This window comes from Vipera berus, assembly GCF_964194415.1.
Source record: "Vipera berus genome assembly, chromosome: W".
Classification (NCBI taxonomy): Eukaryota; Metazoa; Chordata; class Lepidosauria; order Squamata; family Viperidae; genus Vipera; species Vipera berus.
Window position 1 is genome coordinate 75,237,472 of NC_138210.1, and position 20,207 is coordinate 75,257,678.

Sequence of the window (20,207 nt, forward strand, 5' to 3'; positions counted from 1 at the left end):
TGACTTCCGGCCGCTTGCCCCGCCCTCCTGGCGACGGTCCCCCCCCCGATGACGCAGGGCGAGTCGCGCGTCTGACGCGCATGCGCTCCAGAGGGAGTCAAAAGGATGCCTCTCCCGGGCGGAGTGGTGTTTAATTGACGCATGCGCACCGAGAGACAGGCTGTTAGGACGACTCCCCGGGGCGGAGTGCGACCTCTGGCGCATGCGCGCCGGAGGGAGGGTAGGAGGGACGGCGAAGGGACGCCTCTCCAAGGCGGGGCGGCGTAGTTGACGCGTGCGCGCCGAGAGGGAGCTCTGCTACGTAGAAGGCCTGCGCGCTGGAGGGAGCGAGGGCGAAACCACGCTCTCCAAGGGGCGGAGTCGACGTCGCGCCTGCGCGCTAGAGGGGGAACTAGAAAGGGCGATGGAGTTCTCGGGGGCGGAGCGAAGAGCTAGATAGAAGGAGGGAAAACGCGGTGGTTCGGGAGGGGGCGGAGTCGTGCGTAAGACGCATGCGCCCCGAGGGGAGGGCGGCGGCTCTCCGCTCGGGGGGGGGCGGGGGCGGAGTCGCGCGCGAGGCGACGGGCGCACGTCCGGGGGCGGGGCCGTGCGTGATGACGCGCTGACGCACGGGAGGCCGGGAGCGAGGCGGGCTGCTGCTGCCGCCGTCGCCGCCGTTCTTCCTCCGCCGCCCCTCCCCCCCCCCGGCCCGGCGTCCCGCCCCCCTCCCTGGTCTCCATGGCGACGGCGGGCGGCCCCCCCGCGGCGGGCGAGACGAAGGTGATCTACCACCTGGACGAGGAGGAGACGCCCTACCTGGTGAAGATCCCGGTGCCGGCCGAGCGCCTCACCCTGGGCCACGTCAAGGCGGCGCTGGCCCGGCCCGGCGCCAAGTACTTCTTCAAGAGCATGGACCAGGACTTCGGGTGGGGCCCGCTCTCCCCGGCCCCAGCCCTGGACCTCGGGGGGGCCCGCCTGGGGGGCGGGTGGGGGGGGCAAGAGACCCCCCTCCTCTGGGCCCGTCTTCTGGGCCTCGAGGGGCCCCCGTGGCGGGAGGAAGCCCTGGGGGGTGGGGGGTTTTAGGCGGCCCGGAGCAGCCCTGGGGGCCGGGCACCCTTTCCCCCCCCCGAGCATTGGGGGTCGAGAGCCCCCCCCCTGGGCCCGTCTTCTGGACCTCGAGGGCCCCTCCTGGTGGGAGGAGGGGGAGGAGGAGGCCCTGCTTTCTGCCTCTCTTGCGAGGGGGGGGCTTCGTGGGGGTCCCCTGAGAAGACGGGCAGCGCCTGCATCCTTCCCCCCCCCAAGGAGAGCGCTGGGGGGACCATGAGGCCCAAGAGCCCCCATTTCCCTAGAGAGGTGGTGGGCGCCCGTGGACCCCTCCCCGCCAGGAGAGCAAGCCTTGGGCCGTCTTCTGGACCTCGAGGGTCTTGGGAGGAGGAGGAGGAGGAGACCCTGCTTTCTGCCTCTTTGCAGGTGGGGGGGCGCTCCTGAGAAGATGTGGTGGCCCAGGGACCCTCCCCTCCCCAAGGACAAAATTGGGAGAAGAACCCCATGGCTCCCAGCATCCTTTGCTTCTCTGGAGAGGGAGGGAGGGAGGGAGGGGCTCCACACACACACACACACACACACACACACACACACCATTGCTCCTGGGGCCGAGGAAGGGGCTCCCCACCCGGCCTCCCCCCGCTGAGCCCACCTCCCTTTGCAGGGTGGTGAAGGAGGAGATCACGGAGGATGGTGCCCTGCTGCCTTGCTTCAACGGAAGAGTCGTCTCCTGGGTACGCAGCCCATGCCCTCCTGCCGGGGATGATGGGCTCGGGGACTCTGAAGCAGAGCCTCCGGAAAGGCTTCCGGCAGGGTGGGGGGTGGGGACCAGCGGTCTTGTCTCTTCCAAGCCAAGAAGAGCTGACACTATTTTTATTTATATATTATATATTTTATGTTTGTGTGTTTGTGTGTGTGTGTGTGTATATACACACACGCATACACACATATATATATAGGGACGTGGCGGCTCAGTGGGTTAGGACGCTGAGCTCGTCGATCAGAAGGTCGGCAGTTTGGCGGGTCGAATCCCGAGTGCCGCATAGCAGAGTGAGCGCCTGTTACTCGTCCCAGCTTCTGCCAACCTAGCAGTTCGGAAGCACGTAAAAATGCAAGTAGAAAAATAGGGACCGCTCCGGTTGGAAGGGAACAGCGTTCCGTGCGCCTTTGGCGTCTAGTCATGCCGGTCACATGACCACGGAGACGTCCTCAGACAAGCGCTGGCTCTTCGGCTTTGAAACGGAGATGAGCACCGGCCCCTAGAGTCGGAAACGACTAGCACGCATGTGCGGGGGAACCTTTACCTTTTGATAGATAGATAGATATAGATACACACACACACATGCGCGCACACACGTGTAGAGGACAGGAAGGCCTGGAGGAACGTTGTCCATAGGGTTGCGATGGGTCGGACACGACTTCGCAGCTAACAACAATATATTATTTTTTTACAATAACAATCTTTAGCGCTTTGCGAATGGCACGTTGCCTGGGTTGGTAGATTTGAAACCATCAGCATTAATTAATTTCCACGATTAATCAACGCGTGGGTTGCTAAATCTATTTCCCGCTCTCTCTCTCTCTCCTTCCGTTAACGTTCTTTACCGTTACGTGCGTAAATGCTAAAAAAAATATGTTTATGTTCAGCTTTGGATACGTGCTGAAAATATGAAGAACTGTAATATTTGTTCGATGTAGACAAAAGGAGCGGAGCTGAATCTAATGGGGAGGGGTCAGAGACCTCCCCCCCAAGCCCCATCCAGCAGGGCCCCCACTCTGCTTGGAGGCAGGGGAAGGCGCACACACACCCAGTTTTAGGAAAGGGCAGGATGGAAGCTTTAAGCCCCCCCTCCTTCCTTTGTCCCCACCCAGCTGGTGTCTTCAGAGGTCCCCCCACCCGAGCCGCCTGCTCCTGTGGAAGTCCGGCCGGAGCCTTCTCCCCCGCCGCCACCTCCTTTGCCTCCGTTGCCCGTAGAGAGGACCAGCGGCATCGGGGATTCCCGCCCTCCTTCTTTCCAGTGAGTAGGAACGGTCCTGGGTGGGGGGGAAAGGGGGGCAGGAACTCTACATGGTGGGAATCCAAAGGGTGACTATCCAGCCTGGGACTGGGATGAAGTTCAGAGATGTTTTTTTGGGGGGAGTTGGGGGTCTCTTAGGTTAATGGAAGGAAAGCCGGGGCTAACTTTTTTTTCGGAAGCAGCTTTGGTTTTTATTGATTAGATTTTTATCCTGCCTGTTTGGCTTCATAAGTAACTCAAGCTGCCAATCGTATATAACGCGCTCTCTTCCTTCTGTTTTCTCTCCTAAAACAACCCTCTGTGAGTGATTGCTTTCCTGCCTAAGGCGGGACTAGAACTCACCGTCTCCTGGTGATGGGCCCAAAGTCACCCAGACGGCTTTTCATGGCTGAGGTGGGACTAGAACTCACCGTCTCCTGGTGATGGGCCCAAAGTCACCCAGACGGCTTTTCATGGCTGAGGTGGGACTAGAACTCACCGTCTCCTGGTGATGGGCCCGAAGTCACCCAGCCGGCTTTCCTGCCTAAGGCGGGACTAGAACTCACCGTCTCCTGGTGATGGGCCCAAAGTCACCCAGCCAGCTTTTGTGCCTGAGGCGGGACTAGAACTCACCGTCTCCTGGTGATGGGCCCAAAGTCACCCAGACGGCTTTTCATGGCTGAGGTGGGACTAGAACTCACCGTCTCCTGGTGATGGGCCCGAAGTCACCCAGCCGGCTTTTCATGGCTGAGGTGGGACTAGAACTCACCGTCTCCTGGTGATGGGCTCAAAGTCACCCAGCCGGCTTTCATGCCTAAGACGGTACTAGAACTCACCATCTCCTGGCGATGGGCCCAAAGTCTCTCAGCCGGCTTTTCATGGCTGAGGTGGGACTAGAACTCACCGTCTCCTGGTGATGGGCTCAAAGTCACCCAGCCGGCTTTCATGCCTAAGATGGTACTAGAACTCACCATCTCCTGGTGATGGGCCCAAAGTCCCTCAGCCGGCTTTTCATGGCTGAGGTGGGACTAGAACTCACCGTCTCCTGGTGATGGGCTCAAAGTCACCCAGCCGGCTTTCATGCCTAAGACGGTACTAGAACTCACCATCTCCTGGTGATGGGCCCAAAGTCTCTCAGCCGGCTTTTCATGGCTGAGGTGGGACTAGAACTCACCGTCTCCTGGTGATGGGCCCAAAATCACCAGCTTGCTTTCGTACCTAAGGCGGGACTAGAACTCACCGTCTCTCAGTTTTTGCACCTTCCCCACTCTACCCAACTGACTCTCTTCGCAGCCCGAACCTCTCGGGCAGCTGTGAGAACTCGGACCACGAAACGGAGACCGAGTCCGTCGTGTCGCTGAGGAGGGACCGGCCCCGTCGCAGGGAGAGCACGGAGCACGGAGGTAACCCTTGGGAAAGCCTTTCCCGGTTTCCGGGAGGGATGGCGGGAGGCCGAATCTGGCGGGCGGATCGCTCTATAACGCCACTGCCCCCCCCCTTTCTGACTCAGGCGGGCACCGGATCAACGGGCAATCCCGGGTGGAGCGCCACCTGGCGGGCTACGACAGCTCCTCCACTCTGCTCACCAGCGAGCTGGAGACCACCAGCCTGTGCGACTCGGAGGACGACGACGCCATGAGCCGGTGAGCGAGGGCAAGGCTGGCAGCAAAGCTGGGCAGGCAGCCCTCCCCGATTCCTGACCTGGGGAAGGGCTGCCATCCCTCCTCGCTCCGGGGTTGGAGGTACCCGGAATTGGGGTTTAATCTGCCTCGGCTCCCCATTGCGCTGAGCTGGGTTGCCTTCCGACAACTCATCCCGCTGGGATTGGCCCGGCCCACCCGTGCCGGCACCAGAGGGCCCATCGGGCAGGGTGTTCTGGCTGGGGGGGTGGGGGGGGGCAGGAAGGGAAAGGGCCTTCTCTGCCATTGCTGCCCCCCCCTTTGGAACATCTCCCTCCCCATCTGAGGTCATGGGCCTTCCTCGAGTCCCATTGGATCGGGGCTGTGATAGAGAGGCTTCACGATGGGGTTGGTCAGAACAGAGAACGCGTCAGACCTGAGAGGGACCTTTTAGGTCTTCTAGTCCAACCCTCTGCTCGAGCAGGAGCGTCCCCAAAATCAAAAGCTAGCGCAAAGGCGGCAAGAGAAACGCAGGGAAAGGTCTGTACAGGGGTGTGTTTCTCGACCTCAGCAGCTCTTAAGATGGGGGGGGGGGACTTCAACTCCCAGGATTCCTTGAACACCTTGGATGTGACAATAACAAGAGTTGGAAGGGACCTCGGAGGTGGTCTAGTCTAACCCGCTTGCTCAAGCAGGAGAACTTACACCATTTGAGACAGGTGGCTGTCCGGCCTCTTCTTAAAAACCTCCAGGGATGGAGCGCCCACAACATCTGGTGGCAAGCAGTCCCACTGGTTAATTGTCCCCACTGTTAGGAAGTTTCTAATGAATTCCAGGCTGCTTCTCTCTTTGGTCAGTTTCCAACCATTGCTTCTCGTCCTCCCCTCTGGTCCTTTGGAGAATAAATGGAAACCCCCCCTTCTTTGTGGCAGCCCCCCAAATACTGGAAGGTGGCTATCCTGTCTCCCTTGGTCATTCTTGACAGGTTGATAGATTGTTAACAGATCCCAACTCCCCGCTGCTCATCCTACTCCCTCCCTCCCCGTCTTTTAGGTAGATCTGAACTATTTGGGTCCTCGTAGCACTTGTATTTTACAGCTTTTCCTTACAGGGGGATCCTTAATTTAGAACCCGTTCAGGGAGACGTTGAACTTAACAAATGGCACCGACAAAAGCGTCTTTCGACTTACACACCTAACCCCCGTCGCAGCCTCAGTTGATCCGAATTCAGAACCTTGGGAACTGACTCCTATTTACGACGGTCGTAGCGTCCCAGAGGGGTCTCCTGATCCCCTTTGGCGACCTTCTGACAAGCAAAGTCCACGCAGGAAGCCAGATTCACTTACCGCGTTGCTAATCAAGATCGTGCGAAGTACTAGTATTGCTTTGTAAAACCCTAGTGAGGCCACACCTGGAATCCTGCAGCCAGTTTTGGTTACCATATCACAATAAAAAAAAGACATTGAGAGTTTGGAAAAAGTGCAGAGAAGAGCAACTAAGAGGATCCAAGGCCTGGAGACTAAAACATAACGAAGAACGGCTGTGGGACTTGGGTCTGGCTATAGAGAAAAGAAGAAATAGGGGAGACACGATAGCAGCGTTCCAGTATTGGAGGGGCTGCCCGAAAAAAGAGGAGGGGGTCACGTTCTCCAAAGCACCAGAGGGCAGGACGAGAAACAACGGTTGGAAACTGACCAAAGAGAGAAGCAACCTGGAATTAAGGAGAAACTTCCTGACAGTGAGGACAATCAACCAGCGGAACTGCTTGCCACCAGAAATCGTGGGCACTCCTTCACTGGAGGTTTTTAAGAAGCGACCGGACAGCCACCTGTCTCAAATGGTATAAGTTCTCCTGCTTGAGTAGGGGGCTGGACTAGAAGACCTCCAAGGTCCCTTCCAGCTCTGTTCGATATTCTATATACTTAACAGTGCCAAAAAAAAAAAAAGTCGTCACACAGGGCAAAATTTGATTCGCAAATGTGTCGCTTAGCAACAGAAAATTGGGGCTCCATCGGGCTGTAAGTGGGAGGGGTACCTCTGGGTTTTGGCAATCCTGGCCGGGTGGCGTCCCTTTCCCAAAGGTGCTTCCCATCGTGCCTCTCGGCTCGCAGGATGCCTCCGCTCCTATAACCTGGTCGCCTGTTTCCTCGTCAGATTCAGCAGTTCTACGGAGCAGAGCAGCGCCTCCCGACTTCTGAAGCGCCACCGTCGCAGGAGGAAGCAGCGCCCGCCACGTCTCGAACGGGTAAGCCCAGGGAGGGCGGGGCAAGGGTGAGCCATTGGCTGGGTCTAAATTAGGAGAGTCTCTGCGCCGGGCAGGACGGAAGCTGGGGGTGGGGGTGGAAACGTAGGTGGTCTCGTCCTGCATCTCCCCCCCCTCTCTCTCCTCCTGTCTTCCAGACGACGTCCTTCAGCAGCGTCACCGACTCCACCATGTCCCTCAACATCATCACCGTCACCCTGAACATGGGTAAAGACCCCGCGCGGGCCGAAAAGGCGGCAGATGAAAGCCAAGTCCACGCGTGACGCTGCAAACTTCCCACCCTCCCCCCTTAAGAACGAAAGGACCGTCCTCTTTAAGTTTGGTGGGGTCTCTCCGTGGCCTCAGTCTCTGCCTCCCACTGCACTTTGCGGAGTGGGGAGCAGGGAGGCAACCCGTTTTTAATGGCGAGATTTTAGGCGTCTCGTTTGCCTCTTGTTACTTCCTCTGAAAACCCATCGGGATAATTTAAAAAGAAAAAAAAATCTTCCCCTTTTGGGAAGAGGATTAACTGCTCTTTATCCGCTCTGACCCCTGATTTTTTTTGGGGGGGGAAATGGGAGAGATCCTTCGGAAGGCGGTCTGTCTCTCTTAACGGCCGTCCTCGGAGTTACGGGGCTGGCCAGCCTGAGCCTGCTTCAAATATGGCCCCGCTGAGGCCTCATGTAGCTGAACTTTTGAGCCTAGCCGTTATCATTTATCAAGCAATTCTGTATAACTGCCTCACTTACACAGAACGGTACTCGACTTACAACTCATTTAGCGACCGACCGAAGTCACAAGAACACTGAAAAAAGTGACTTCACGACCATTTTTCACACCTGGGACCATTTGCAGCCTCCCCGTGGTACACATGATTTATATTCAGATGCTTCACAACTGACTCGGGTTTATGTCCGTTGCAGTGTCACCAGGGGTGTGTACGGGTGTGTCACGCGATCCCCGTTTTGCAACCTCCTGACAAGCAAAGTCAACAGGAAGGCGGCACTAGCAGCCCCATTCGCACATGCGGCATGCATGAATGGCCACGCATCTCCCGCAGCGGGTAGCAGCCTGTTCATGCGCAAATGGGCACGGACGCTCGCCCCATGCTAGCATCCCCGTTCACATGCACACACGGATGCTTGCCCCATGCTAGCGTCCCAGTTTGCACAAATGGGCCACGGACACTCGCCCTGTGCTAGCGTCCACACGCAAATGGGCCACGGACACCCCGTGCTAGCTTTCTTGTTCGCATGCATGCGCAAATGGGCCACGGACGCTCGCCCCGTGCTAGCATCCCAGTTTGCACAATTGGGCCACGGACACTGGCCCTGTGCTAGCGTCCACGCGCAAATGGGCCACAGACGCTCGCCCCGTGCTAGCTTCCCCGTTTGCATGCATGTACAAACAGGCCACGGATGCTTGCCCCGTGCTGGACTCCCAGTTCACACAAACGGGCCACGGATGCTCGCCCTGTGCTAGCTTCCCTGTTTGCATGCATGTACAAACAGGCCACGGATGCTCGCCCCGTGCTGGAGTCCCACTTCGCACAAACGGGCTCCAGATGCTCGCCCTGTGCTAGCGTCCCCGTTTGTGCGTGCACGCCTGGGTGTGCATTCCCCGTTTGCGCGTGCACCATCCAGTCATTTCCTTGGCCCACTGGCCAAGAGCTCGCTCCCGGGCCGCAGCCCGTAGTTTGGGGACCCCTGTTCTAGGCAGCTTACAACACTGAAGAAATTTAAAGCGCCGTTGTCAATAAAGGCGAATATTTGCAACTCTGGGTTGAAATGCGGGGTCCTCGGTGGTCTCTGAGCTTTGTTGTCTCCATGCAGACCTTTCCTTACCCAAACTAGGCACCATCCTCATCTTCACGGGTGTGGGTGTGTGTGATATTACCTCTTTTGTGTAATGAAACGCCCGCCAGGACCAAGCTCAGAGACGGCCTGGGATCCCTCCGGCCGCCCTCTTGTCTGTCCTTATTTTGTTTCCGATTCTCCTTTTGCTAGAAAAATACAACTTCCTGGGCATCTCCATCGTGGGCCAGAGCAACGAGCGAGGAGACGGGGGGATCTACATCGGCTCCATCATGAAAGGGGGGGCCGTGGCAGCCGATGGCCGGATTGAACCCGGAGACATGTTGCTTCAGGTGAGAGAGACGTGCGCGCTTCTCCTTCGCGCGGTGCGAGGCAAAACCGATAGAATGTCTGGCTCGCCGAGGGTTGAACTGTCCTGGGATCCTCGGTGCTCCCCGAGTTGGGTGGGGTGTTTGGCAGGCGTTTTGCCACCCAGGCCGCTGTAATGCGCCGATGACGTTACTCGCTTTGGTAACGAAACGCCTGGAAGAAAAAGAGCCAGCTCAGAGAGCGACAAGCACCCCAAAGCCTTCGTTGTGCTGCTGCTCCTCCTCCTCCTCGCAGACACCACTGCCTTTTAGCTCTGATGATGTTCCCTAGCTGGGTAATGAAACGCCTGCAAGGAAACCGCCCAGCTCTTAGGGCACCCAGGACCCCACAGTCCTCCTCCACCATCACCACCACCTCTTTTTTTTCTTCTTCTTCTTTTTCTTCTCCTTTTCTCCTTCTCCTTTTTTCTTCTTTCTTTTTTCTTTTCTTTCTCTTTCTCTTCCTCTTCTTTTTCCTTCTTCTTTTTCTTTCCTCCTTTTCTCTTCTTCTTCCTCTTCCTTTTTTCTACTTTTTCTTCCTCTTCTTCTCCTTCTCCTTCCTTTCTTCTTTTTCCTTCTTCTTCTTTCCTCCTTTTCTCCTTTTTTCTTTTTCTCTTTTTCCTCTTCCTCCTCTTTTCCTTTTTTCTTCTTTTTCTTTTTCTTCTTTTCTTTCTCTTCCTCTTCTTCTTTCTCTTCCTCTTCCTCTTCTCCTTCCTTTTTTCTTCTTTTTTCTTTCTCTTTCTCTTCCTCTTCTTCTCCTTCCTTTCTTCTTCTTTTTCTCTCTCCCTTCCTTCTCTCCTCCTCCTCCTCCTCCTCCCTGTTCCCTAGTGAACCCACCAAGTTCAGGGAGCAGCGAGGACCAAACAGATGTCTTCCCCCTCCTTTCTCGGAGCCTCTCAGCTCCTGCAGGGGTGAATCTGAGAGCGTCTCCCACCTGTCGGAGGAAGGCGAGCAAGGCTCCAGCTGGCTAAAAGCCACACCCCCCCCTTCTCTCTCTTTTTTATCCCAGGTGAACGACATCAACTTCGAGAACATGAGCAACGACGACGCCGTGAGGGTCCTGAGGGAGATCGTGCACAAGCCGGGGTGAGTTCTGGCCAACCGCTCCGGCCCTCCCTTGCACGCGGGGAGGGGGGCTTCCCGCGGTTCTGAAAATGATCTCCCCCCCCCTTTCCTTTCCAGCCCAATTGTGCTGACGGTGGCCAAGTGCTGGGACCCCTCCCCACAAGGGTATTTCACTCTGCCCAGAAGTAAGTCCTCTGTGTTGGCCCTGGGCGCAAAACGGGGTATGGGTGGAGGGGGGGGGTTCCCCGGCAGTCGATCTATCAGGCTTTGCCCCCCATAGCTAAGAAATGGGTGGGAATCCGCAGAGCCAGGCCAGGGAGGGTGGGTGTGTGGGACTGGGCAACGGGGGCCTTGCGGCGTGCTCACAGCGTCTCCTCCTGGTCCTCACCAGACGAGCCCATCCAGCCCATTGACCCGGCAGCTTGGGTGTCCCACTCGGCCGCTCTGACAGGGGCCTTTGTCCCCTACCCGAGCAGCAGTTCGATGAGCACCATCACCTCGGGGACCTCTGTCACGGAGACCGAACGTGAGTCTGGCGCGTGCCCCCCCCTCCCCCTGGCCGCCTCTGGAAGGGGAGGAGTGGGATTGTACGCCCTGGAGGGAGGGAGGAGGACTTCCGTTGGAAAATGGGCGTGTGAAAGAATGACTCCTGGGGGGGGGAACGGTTACCGATTCCGTACCTTCCCCCAAATCTTCCTTGTTAGGCTTTGATGACTTCAACCTCTCCATCCACACGGACATGGCTTCGGTCACTAAGGCCATGGCCTCCCCGGAGTCTGGCCTGGAGGTCCGCGACCGCATGTGGTTGAAGATTACCATCCCGGATGCTTTTCTAGGTATCGGGAGGAAGCGGGATGCGGGCTGGCGGGTGGGGAGCCGATCTCCCAACGGAGCAGCCAGCAGCAGAGTGATGACCCAGGGCACAGCACCGAGGCAACGCAGTCAGCTTTAGGAGAGGAATTTATTTTTTTTTATTTTTTTTTATTTTAATCCCATTTATATCCCGCCCTTCTCCGAAGACTCAGGGCGGCTTACAAGCTTAGCAGTAGCCTTCATTCTATGTATATGCCTGCTTATTAGGGCTTTCACACACACCCCAAGCGGCATTATTACAAAGTCAGCTTAATTGCCCCCAACAATCTGGATCCTCATTTTACCTACCTCGGAAGGATGGAAGGCTGAGTCAACCTTGAGCCTGGTGGGACGCGAACCTGCAATAATTGCAGGCAGCTGGTGTTACTTAAGGAGGCGTTAGCCCACTGCTCCACCAAGGCTCTTTACTCAAGGCCACGGAGATAACAAGGAATGACACATACACCGTTAACCTAACGAGTCTTGTGTGAATGAAGCTTGCCCAAGCCGTTTCAGAAGAGAAGCCAGAATACAGTCCAAGCTCTTTGAACGTCCAGGTGACGTTGTCACTCAGTCCAATGGTCAGAGTTTCCGGGTTTCCAAGCATAACGGTCATAAGTGTGAAAACTCGTTATGGGCCACTTTTCCAGTGATGTTGTAGCTTCAAATATTCACTAAACAAACCATTATCCCGCCAGGTTCGGACGTGGTGGACTGGCTATATCATCACGTGGAAGGCTTCCAGGACCGCCGCGAAGCCCGCAAGTACGCTAGCAACCTCCTGAAGGCCGGGTTCATCCGCCACACCGTGAACAAGATCACCTTCTCCGAGCAGTGCTACTATATCTTTGGCGACCTCAGCAGCTGCGAGAACTGTAAGTAGCGGCGGGCTGTTGGGAGCTGATCCGTAACGGGCAGGGCTTCCGAGTCCCACAGCGGCCGGTCTACAACAACTCGCCGCAGCCAAGTCTCTGCGGGGACAAGAGTGACGCTAATATCAAAGAAATGGTGGGATAGAATCACGGAAGAAAGCATGAGAAAGGAGAGACAAAATGAAACGTGAACGGCAAAATGTTTTTTTTAAAAAAAATTATTTTAAATAACTCAATTAGATTGTTGAATTGCCAAGGTTAGACACCCCTGCTTTTACAGTGTTATTTTTTGCGTACCACTGGAGGAGATTTTAGTTCGGTGGGACCCCTCGACATCCATACAAATCAGTCCCTGCTCATTGATTTTCTGGTTGTGAATCCACCGTCTCTTAATTAATGATAAATATTTCCAGTTTTCCAATATTAAACGTTTCTGGGAGGGCTGGCCTGTTGCTCAGTTTTCTGCTCTCGGGTGAGCCCTTTCTCAAATCCAGGAACTTTGTAAAAACCTTCTGTTTGTGATCGGCCAGCAAACAGAAAGAGAGATAAAGGAATAAAGGAACAGACAAAGAGATAAACGGACGCTGGGATTGTTTGAATCGGTGATATTTGACCTTTTTTGGGTAATTAGCATGGTTGCGAAATGGCGACCACCGAGGCACCTGGCTTTGCCTAAGATCAGAGCCCAACTTAAGGTGGTCTTGGTTTATTTTGAGTTCTCTGCCTGTCTGAGAGGAGGCGGATTTCTAAAAAAAAAAAAAAAGGAAGCTTTGCATTAGAAAAAGGCTGGATTTAGTTTTTTCTAATACAGGTAGTCCTCGACCTACGGCCGCAATTGACCCCCCCCAACATTTTTATTGCTAAGCGAGACATTTGTTAAGTGAACGTTGCTCCTTTTTGTGACTTTTCCTGCCACAGTTGTTAGGTGAATCGTGAGGGTTAAGTCAGGAGCACGGTTGTTGAGGGAATCGCCACTGAGTTTGCTTGTCAGAAGGTCGCAAAAGGGGATCTCTGGGCGACCGTCATAAATGTGAATCAATTGCCAAGCAACTGAATTTCGTTCATGTGAACCTGGGGGTGCTGCAGCGGTCGTGTGAAAAGTGGTCCTAAGTTAACGTGTCTTTTTAGTGCCGCTGTAACTTTGGACAGTCACTACACGAACTTTTGTAAGTCGAGGACCACCTTGTGTTTTAACGACTAAATTTTAATGGTTCAGAAGCCGGGTTTGTCCTGCATAATTGGACCTTGATCGTTCCCACGTCTTCTCAACCCCTCTTGAATTTTCCCGCCCTCTTTGTTTTGCCTGCCGTTCCTTTTATGGGCCTTTGCTCGAACAGCGTTCAGATAACCCTCGTTGGGCAACTGCCTCGTTTAGCGGCCATCCGCCGCCGTCGTGGGGATAAAGAGGTGACGTCGGGACCAATCCTTGCTTTTACGGCCTCTGTAAAAGCAAAAGGAAAGTCGAAGTTAGGCCGTCAGCACCGTAGTTACGGTTTCGCTTAGCGACCGCTTACTCACTGCTTGGTGGTCGCTCAGCGAGGACTTAGCTGAAACCGCGGGGGGGGGGTCAGGACTTGAATGAGGAGAAAACCCCTCCGATTGACAGCCGGCGTGAGGTGTGTGTGTGCTCCCCCATTGTCTCCTTTGTTCTTCAGATATGGCCAACCTCTCGCTCAATGACAACGACGGATCCAGCGGGGCCTCCGACCAGGACACACTAGCGCCTCTGCCGGGGGCCACTCCTTGGCCGCTGATGCCGACCTTCCCATACCAGTATCCGGCCCCCCACCCATACAGCTCCCAGCCTCCGCCCTATCACGAGCTGTCCTCGTACAGCTATGGGGTGGGAAGTGCAGGCAGCCAGCAGAGTGAAGGTAGGTGGGGCAGTCGGGGGGGGGGGAGGGAAGTCAGTCAGCTGGGGATAATGGGCTCGGGGGTCAGGTAGACAAGGGGGGTTGGGAGGGGGGGCTCAGCTCAGGCCTGGGTCCTTGGCAGATTGGGGTGGGGGTGGGGGGGCTGCTGGGAAAGTCTCACTACCTCAGTGCCAATTCTTGCGTACTTTTTAAAAATTGGGCTGTTTTTATTTTATTTTTTAAAAGAAAAATTTTACTGATTTTTCCAGTCTGACATTTAAATATTTGACAAGCGAATGTGGTGGCGGACTTGGTCCGTAATTCAACAAGGCAGAAATGTCTTTAGTACAGATCTCAAACTATTAACATTCAATATTTCCTCTTGGTATTTACTGTCTCACATTTAAATTAATACAATTCTTATTCCGTCGATGAAATAAAAATAACTTTCTTACAGTTACCGGTCATTTTTAGTTTATACATAGCCCTGGTTGTTTTAACAACCAATCTTTTTCGACAAATCAACGTCCTGGTTAGTTTTTCCCAATGTTTAGTTTCCCGCTAATGTTTACATTTAACGTTTAATATTTATAATTCCCAAGTTTTAAATAACCCCAATTCCTTTGATCACAATTCATCGCAAGATCTAATGTTCAGGATACACGGTCTTATCTGTTTGAATTCTCGCCATCTTACATCAACCGATTAACAATGCAACATAATATTCTTATTTTCTGGTAATTTCCAAATGCCTGAAATTTAGCCACCAAAATTTCTATTATTTCAACATTTAATACTTCCTCTCTTTTTTCTCTTAATATCTACCGTCTCATATTTAAGCTAGTGGTTTTTATTATTGCCGCTAAATAAGAATTTGAGTTGTTTTTACATTTGCCTTTTTCCTCTTGGTGAGCCTCGGGGGGGGGGGAGGCACGGGTAGTCCTCTACCTACGACCGGACAGTTGCAAAGCAAGACAGCACGTGACCGTCCCAATTTTTGGACTCTTTTTCCCTCAGCAGTCGCTAAACAAACCACCAAGGTTGTTATGTGGATCTGTGATCATTAAAGCCCCCCTCGCTGTTCGCTGGGGGAGATTTTCAAAATTTGGACGCTCAGCCACTGGCTCGTATTTACGGCGGTCGTAGCATCCTGGGGGTGTGTGTGTCGTCTGACGAGCAAAATCAAGGGGGGGAGCCAGACTCGCTGAACAACCGTATTCCTGACTTTACAACTGCAGCGATTCGCTTAACAACCCTGGCAAAAAAAAAAAAAAGTTGTAACGCGGGGGGAAAAGGTCGCTTAACCAATGCCTCGCTTAGCAACCGAATTTTGGGCTCGGTCGTGGTCGTACATCGAGGACTCCCTGTAGAAACTGAATGAACAAATCAATCGATAAAGTTGGCTGTCCTTTCCCCTCCCTTCTCCCCCCCCCCCCTTTCCTTTTGTGCTTTCCTGTCTTGCAGGCAGCCGCAGCAGCGGCTCGAACCGCAGCGACGGGGGTGGCGGCAGCGGCGGCCGGGGGGCCGGGAGACCCAAGGAGGAGAAGCCGGGGGCGGATTCGAAATCCGGCAGCGGGAGTGAGTCGGAATACTCCATCCGCAGCGGCAGCCAGCGTGGGGTTCCGGCGGCGGCGGCGGCGATGCTGGGCGGGGAGGCCTCCTCGCAGCGCAGCCAGCACAGCCTGGGGGGTGTCAGCCTGCGCTCCCACCCCTCCCTGCACGGCGCCTACGCGGCTCCCGGGGGGGTGCCCTTGGGCTACAAGCCGATGGTGGTGATGATGGTGCCGCCGCCTCCCCCGCCCGCCTCCGCGGCTGCTGTACAGCCTCCGGGAGCCCCTCCGGTGCGGGACCTGGGCTCTGTGCCCCCCGAGCTGACCGCCAGCCGGCAGTCCTTCCACATGGCCATGGGGAACCCCAGCGAGTTCTTCGTGGACGTGATGTGATGGGGGGGCCCCCGCGGGCTCCGCTCCCCCCATTTCCCACCACCACCAGCGTGGAAACCAGCCATCCCGAGCGGTCCAGCCTCTTCTTTTGGGGTGTCCCTCGCCCCGAAGGATGGGCCTAACCTCTCCCCGGTCCCAGCCGACCCCTCGCTCTGGGGTATGGCTCTCTCTTTTTCTGCCCAGACTTCCACGCGGGGGGGGGGCGGGGGGGTCGCTCACCCGTGCCTCAGGTCTTCCTCTGACGTTGGTGCCTTGCTATGCTGAGCTAGGGAGGCTCAGCGACTCCTCCTCCTCCGAGCGGCCTTACACCAAAAAAAACAAAACCAAATTCACCTCGGTGCGAGAAATGCACATCCGTCTGTCATCCGGGTATCTCTTCCCAAGATTTGGGACCCCGGGAGTGGGGGGGGGGAGGGGGCTGTCAGTCCTTCCTCTTTTTTTCCTTTCCTTCCCGTGCTTTGCAAAGGGGTCTTCCTGCTCCTCTGCAGGGCGCGGTCGGAACAGTCCAAACGGCCGAAGCGACGGTACGCTCCCAGTCTTGAACCTCGCCCGGCAGACGCTGCCCGCTTCTCGCCGCGGCGGGCACAGCCTCGTCTTGAGGGTAGTTTCCAGGCCTTCTTCTAGAGCAAGGGAGGGGTCTTCCAACTTGGCTGCTTTGAAGACTCGTGGACTTCAACTCCCAGAATGCCTCAGCCAGCCCAGAGGGCTGGCTGAGGGATTCTGGGAGTTGAAGTCCACGAGTCTTCAAAGCAGCTAAGTTGGAAGAGCCATGTTCTTTAGAGGGTCACCGAGCCGGTACCAATGAAGGGGTCTTTTTGTTCTTGTGTTTTTATTTTTTTTATTTTATTTTTTTATTAAGAAAAATGTTTTTTTTAATAGATTCTGTTCGTTTTTCGTTCACGTTTTTGGGGGGACCTCGCCCCTCTTTCCTTTTAAACCTGTATAGGGCACCCTGACCCCAGTTATATTTTTAACGCTACAGCCCGGCCTGTCCTCCCAAGCTCTGTGTGTGTGTGTGGGGGGGCTTTATTTCTTTCCTAACTTCCTTTGGAACCCCCTCTTTGTATCTTGGTGGGGCGGGGGGGGGGCTTTGCACCCCAAATGCCTGGGGTTTTTTTTCTAGGTTGCCTTGCCACGGACCTCCTGCCCCGTTTCTCGCCTCGCCACCCTGCGGACTCGTTTAGTTTTACCCCTGGGGGGGGGCTGGGAATTGTGGTGGAGGCACTTGCACCCAGGGCCAGGACTGGGGTGTGGGGGGTTCCTTCTGTGTGAACTCTGGGACTCGACCTTAGACGGAATAAAATCCCATCAGGCTTCCACCTAGGGCTCCATTTTGGGGGATCCACGAGTCCTTGGAAAGGAGACAAATTTCCCCATTGGGGTGGGGGCTACAGCTTGCAGTCCCCACCCCACCCCAAGTCGCTCTCCAGCCTCAACAATCTGTCCCTGGGATCAACTGGGAGAAGAACCCCAGAAGTCACAATTAAGGAAAGGGGAGGTAGACAATTGGGAGGGCGTTAAGCCGCACCCCGTCTTACGGAGGCTGGCTTGCGTACTGGTGTAATTCCCACCCATCCCCCCTTGTTGCCAAAAAAAAAAAAGCCGCAAAGTTTCAGATGGCTTTCTCCCCAAATTGTCGCCATGCCGGTGGGGAAGCGGATATTGGGGTTCTGAGCCCCACAGAGGCCTCTGGACCACCTTCCGACCCCACTTCCTTCTTCAAAGCCGTGTGGTTTTGGGGTCCATCGCTCCACAGAATGGACCAAACTCTCCCGGTCTCGTCTTAACGGCTTGGTAGGATAGAATTGGGGGCGACGCAAAGGGCAGGAAATGGGGCTGATTTTGTACCTGGCCCTCCTCCCCCCCCCCCCACCCAAATCTTTCTGCCTCGTTCCTTTCTCTCCCCGCCCCCCAAAACAGGGTACGGACTCTTTGTCTACAATGGTGCTATTTTGCCCCGAGCTCACCAGGATGATGTTTTAGATCGGTGTTTCTCTCCAGCTCGGAGCTGGGTGGGACTTCAACTCCCAGAATTCCCCAGCCAGCGAGGGTTTCCCAGCGTTCACCGTGAATAGAGCAGATGTAGCTAGAATGCCTTTTTTTATTGCGTTTTTTTTGTAACCTTAATAGATAAATAAGTTTCTTAGTAGACAGTGGGAATGCGATAAACATATCTTGACTTCGGCACAGCGGGGGGGGGAATAACCCGGGACAAGCCAAAATGAATAAGCCAGTTAAATGTGGGCTAGATGACCGGACAATTCAACAGAAGACCGTTATACTGGCTGGGGGCATTCTGGGAGTTGAAGTCCACCCGTCTTCCAGCAGACAAGGTTGAAAAATAATTGGGTTAGAGCAAGGGTCTCCAAACCTTTACGGCTTAAAGTGGCCAAGTTTGGGGACCCCTGCTCTAACCCAGCATTTCTCAACCTTGTCTGCTGGAAGATGGGTAGACTTCCAACTCCCAGAATTCCCTAGCCAGGCATGCTTTCCACCACCCCCCTCTCTCTTTTATCCCCTAGAGCGGAGAGATTGCAGAGAGAGGGATTACAGGAGAGCATGCAAGTCACAATGAGCATACATAACCAAAAGGAATGGATTAGTGCAAGGGAATTCTGGGAGTTGGAAGTCCACCCATCTTCAAGCGGCCCAGTTTGAGAAACAGCAGGCATCCTTTATTAGGCCGGCCACCACTCTGGCCCACCAGACGTGGGGGACTACAAGCTCCATCATCCCCTGCTCAGGGCGTCAACAGTCCTGATGGGTCTAGGAAGCCTCATGTTGGGACCGAGCATCCTTGGCCTCGGACCCCAACTATTTAGCCCTCCTATATCTCTCGGGAGGGGGGTGTCTGTGCACGGGTGTGGCAGGGTTTGTGTGGTTGTTAGCAGATCACTCTTTTGTAATGACATATTTATTTTTTTGCTCTTTTGTGTACAAAAAGCCTTCAAATAATAAAAAAAGCTTCCGAAAACCAAAGTCGGCGTGCAGCTGTGTGTTTTCTAAAAAGTTGCCTGTGTGTGTGTGTGTGAGAGAGAGACAGAGAGATGGGTAAAATATGTGTGGGGATAAAGTTGTGAGTTCATCTGAATGGGCCAATCTTATGAATGCATTATTTTAAAAAGGTTTCAACAACCTTTTATGGCCACAATTGAGCCCAAAATTTCCATTGCTAAGCAAGACGGTCGTTAAGTGAGTTTTGCCCTGTTTTACGACCTTTCTGGCCACAGTTGTGAAAGCGAATCCCCGCAACCGTTATGTTAGTATCTTGGTCGTTAAGTGAATCCAGCTTCCCCGGTTGACTGCTGGTCAGAAGGTGGCAAAAGGGGAATCATGTGACACACCCCCAGGACGCTGCGACTGTCATAAATATGAGTCAGTTGCCAAGGTTCTGAATTCAGATCACGACTACGACAATGGTCGTAAGTGTGAGGAATGTTTGTAAGCCCCTTTTTCAGTGATGTAAAATTGGTCGGTAAACGAGCCATTGTTAAGTTGAGGACTACCCATAAGTTAAGATACTAAGACTGGTCTTCAAACCTGGCCCTTTGATGACTTCTGAACTTCAACTCCCAGAATTCCCTGGCACTAATACTTTCCTTTTGCTTATGTATACCATTGTGACTTGCAGACTCTCTTGAAATCCCTTTCTCTACAATCTCTCTGCTCTAGGGGATAAAAGGGGGTGGGGGGAAGGCCTGCCTGGCTGAGGAATTCTGGGAGTTGAAGTCCACAAGTCATAAAAGAGCCGAGGTTGCCTACCCCTGCTCTAGGGGATAAAAGGGGGTGGGGGGGAAGGCCTGCCTGGCTGAGGGATTCTGGGAGTTGAAGTCCACAAGTCATCAAAGGGTCAAGTCTGAAGACCCTTGTGCTAAGCCAAGGTCTGTATAAGTGACAGTTGATCATCTTGTGTAAAGAAAGCAGTATCTTTCAAGCTTGGTCTCTTGAAGACGGGTGGACTTCAGCTCCCAGAATTCTCTAGCCAGCAATGTGGGCTGGAGAATTCTGGGAGCTGAAGTAAGTCCACCCATCTTAAACTGGCCAAACCTTGGGTGGGGGGGGGGAAACTCAGATGCAATCAACCATAGCACAATTAACAGAACTTTAAACAGGCAAGTTTGTGTTGTCCTCCAGTCCTCAAAACTTTTATTTTAACTTTTCAAATCCAAATGGTGGGGGTGGGGACCCCCCCCCCCAATTCTGCGAAGGACCTGCAAAAAGGTAGCAAGGGCAAAAGGAGACTGCAAGGTGGGCGCTCTCCCCCCCCCCGGAGGAATCTGAGTCGAGAGACAAACAAGGTTTAAAAATAGCCGCTGGGCCCCGTCCCAAGAATCCGGTTGAAGCGACTCTGCGGGGGGTGGGGGGGTGGAAGGAAGGAGCGCTCTGCACACGCTCAGGGGCACAAGCCTTGCAAGCCCCCAAGGGAAAAAGGGGATGGTTCTACGGAAAGGGGGAGGCGCTCTGCACATGCTCAGGGGCACCGCTTCCCTCTTTGCAAGCTCCACACACACACAGACACACTTGCAAGCCCTAATAGGAAGGGGATCGCTGCCCAGAAAGGTGGGGGGGGGCGCTCTTTA

The 20,207-nt window shown here is 54.6% G+C and overlaps 1 protein-coding gene across 1 annotated transcript; it reads left to right on the top strand.

The window, feature by feature from the left end:
* The first annotated feature begins 593 nt into the window (after nucleotides 1-593).
* Nucleotides 594-18,600, top strand: LOC308676523 (segment polarity protein dishevelled homolog DVL-2-like). The gene is made up of 15 exons (XM_081342365.1): nucleotides 594-905; nucleotides 1,688-1,757; nucleotides 2,896-3,041; nucleotides 4,314-4,423; nucleotides 4,531-4,663; nucleotides 6,794-6,884; nucleotides 7,040-7,109; nucleotides 8,888-9,027; nucleotides 10,052-10,128; nucleotides 10,225-10,292; nucleotides 10,499-10,633; nucleotides 10,812-10,943; nucleotides 11,658-11,834; nucleotides 13,487-13,705; nucleotides 15,149-18,600. The coding sequence occupies exons 1-15, from the start codon at nucleotides 718-720 to the stop codon at nucleotides 15,625-15,627; spliced, it is 2,235 nt and encodes a 744-aa protein (XP_081198491.1). The 5' UTR covers nucleotides 594-717; the 3' UTR covers nucleotides 15,628-18,600.
* Nucleotides 18,601-20,207: the final 1,607 nt, after the last annotated feature.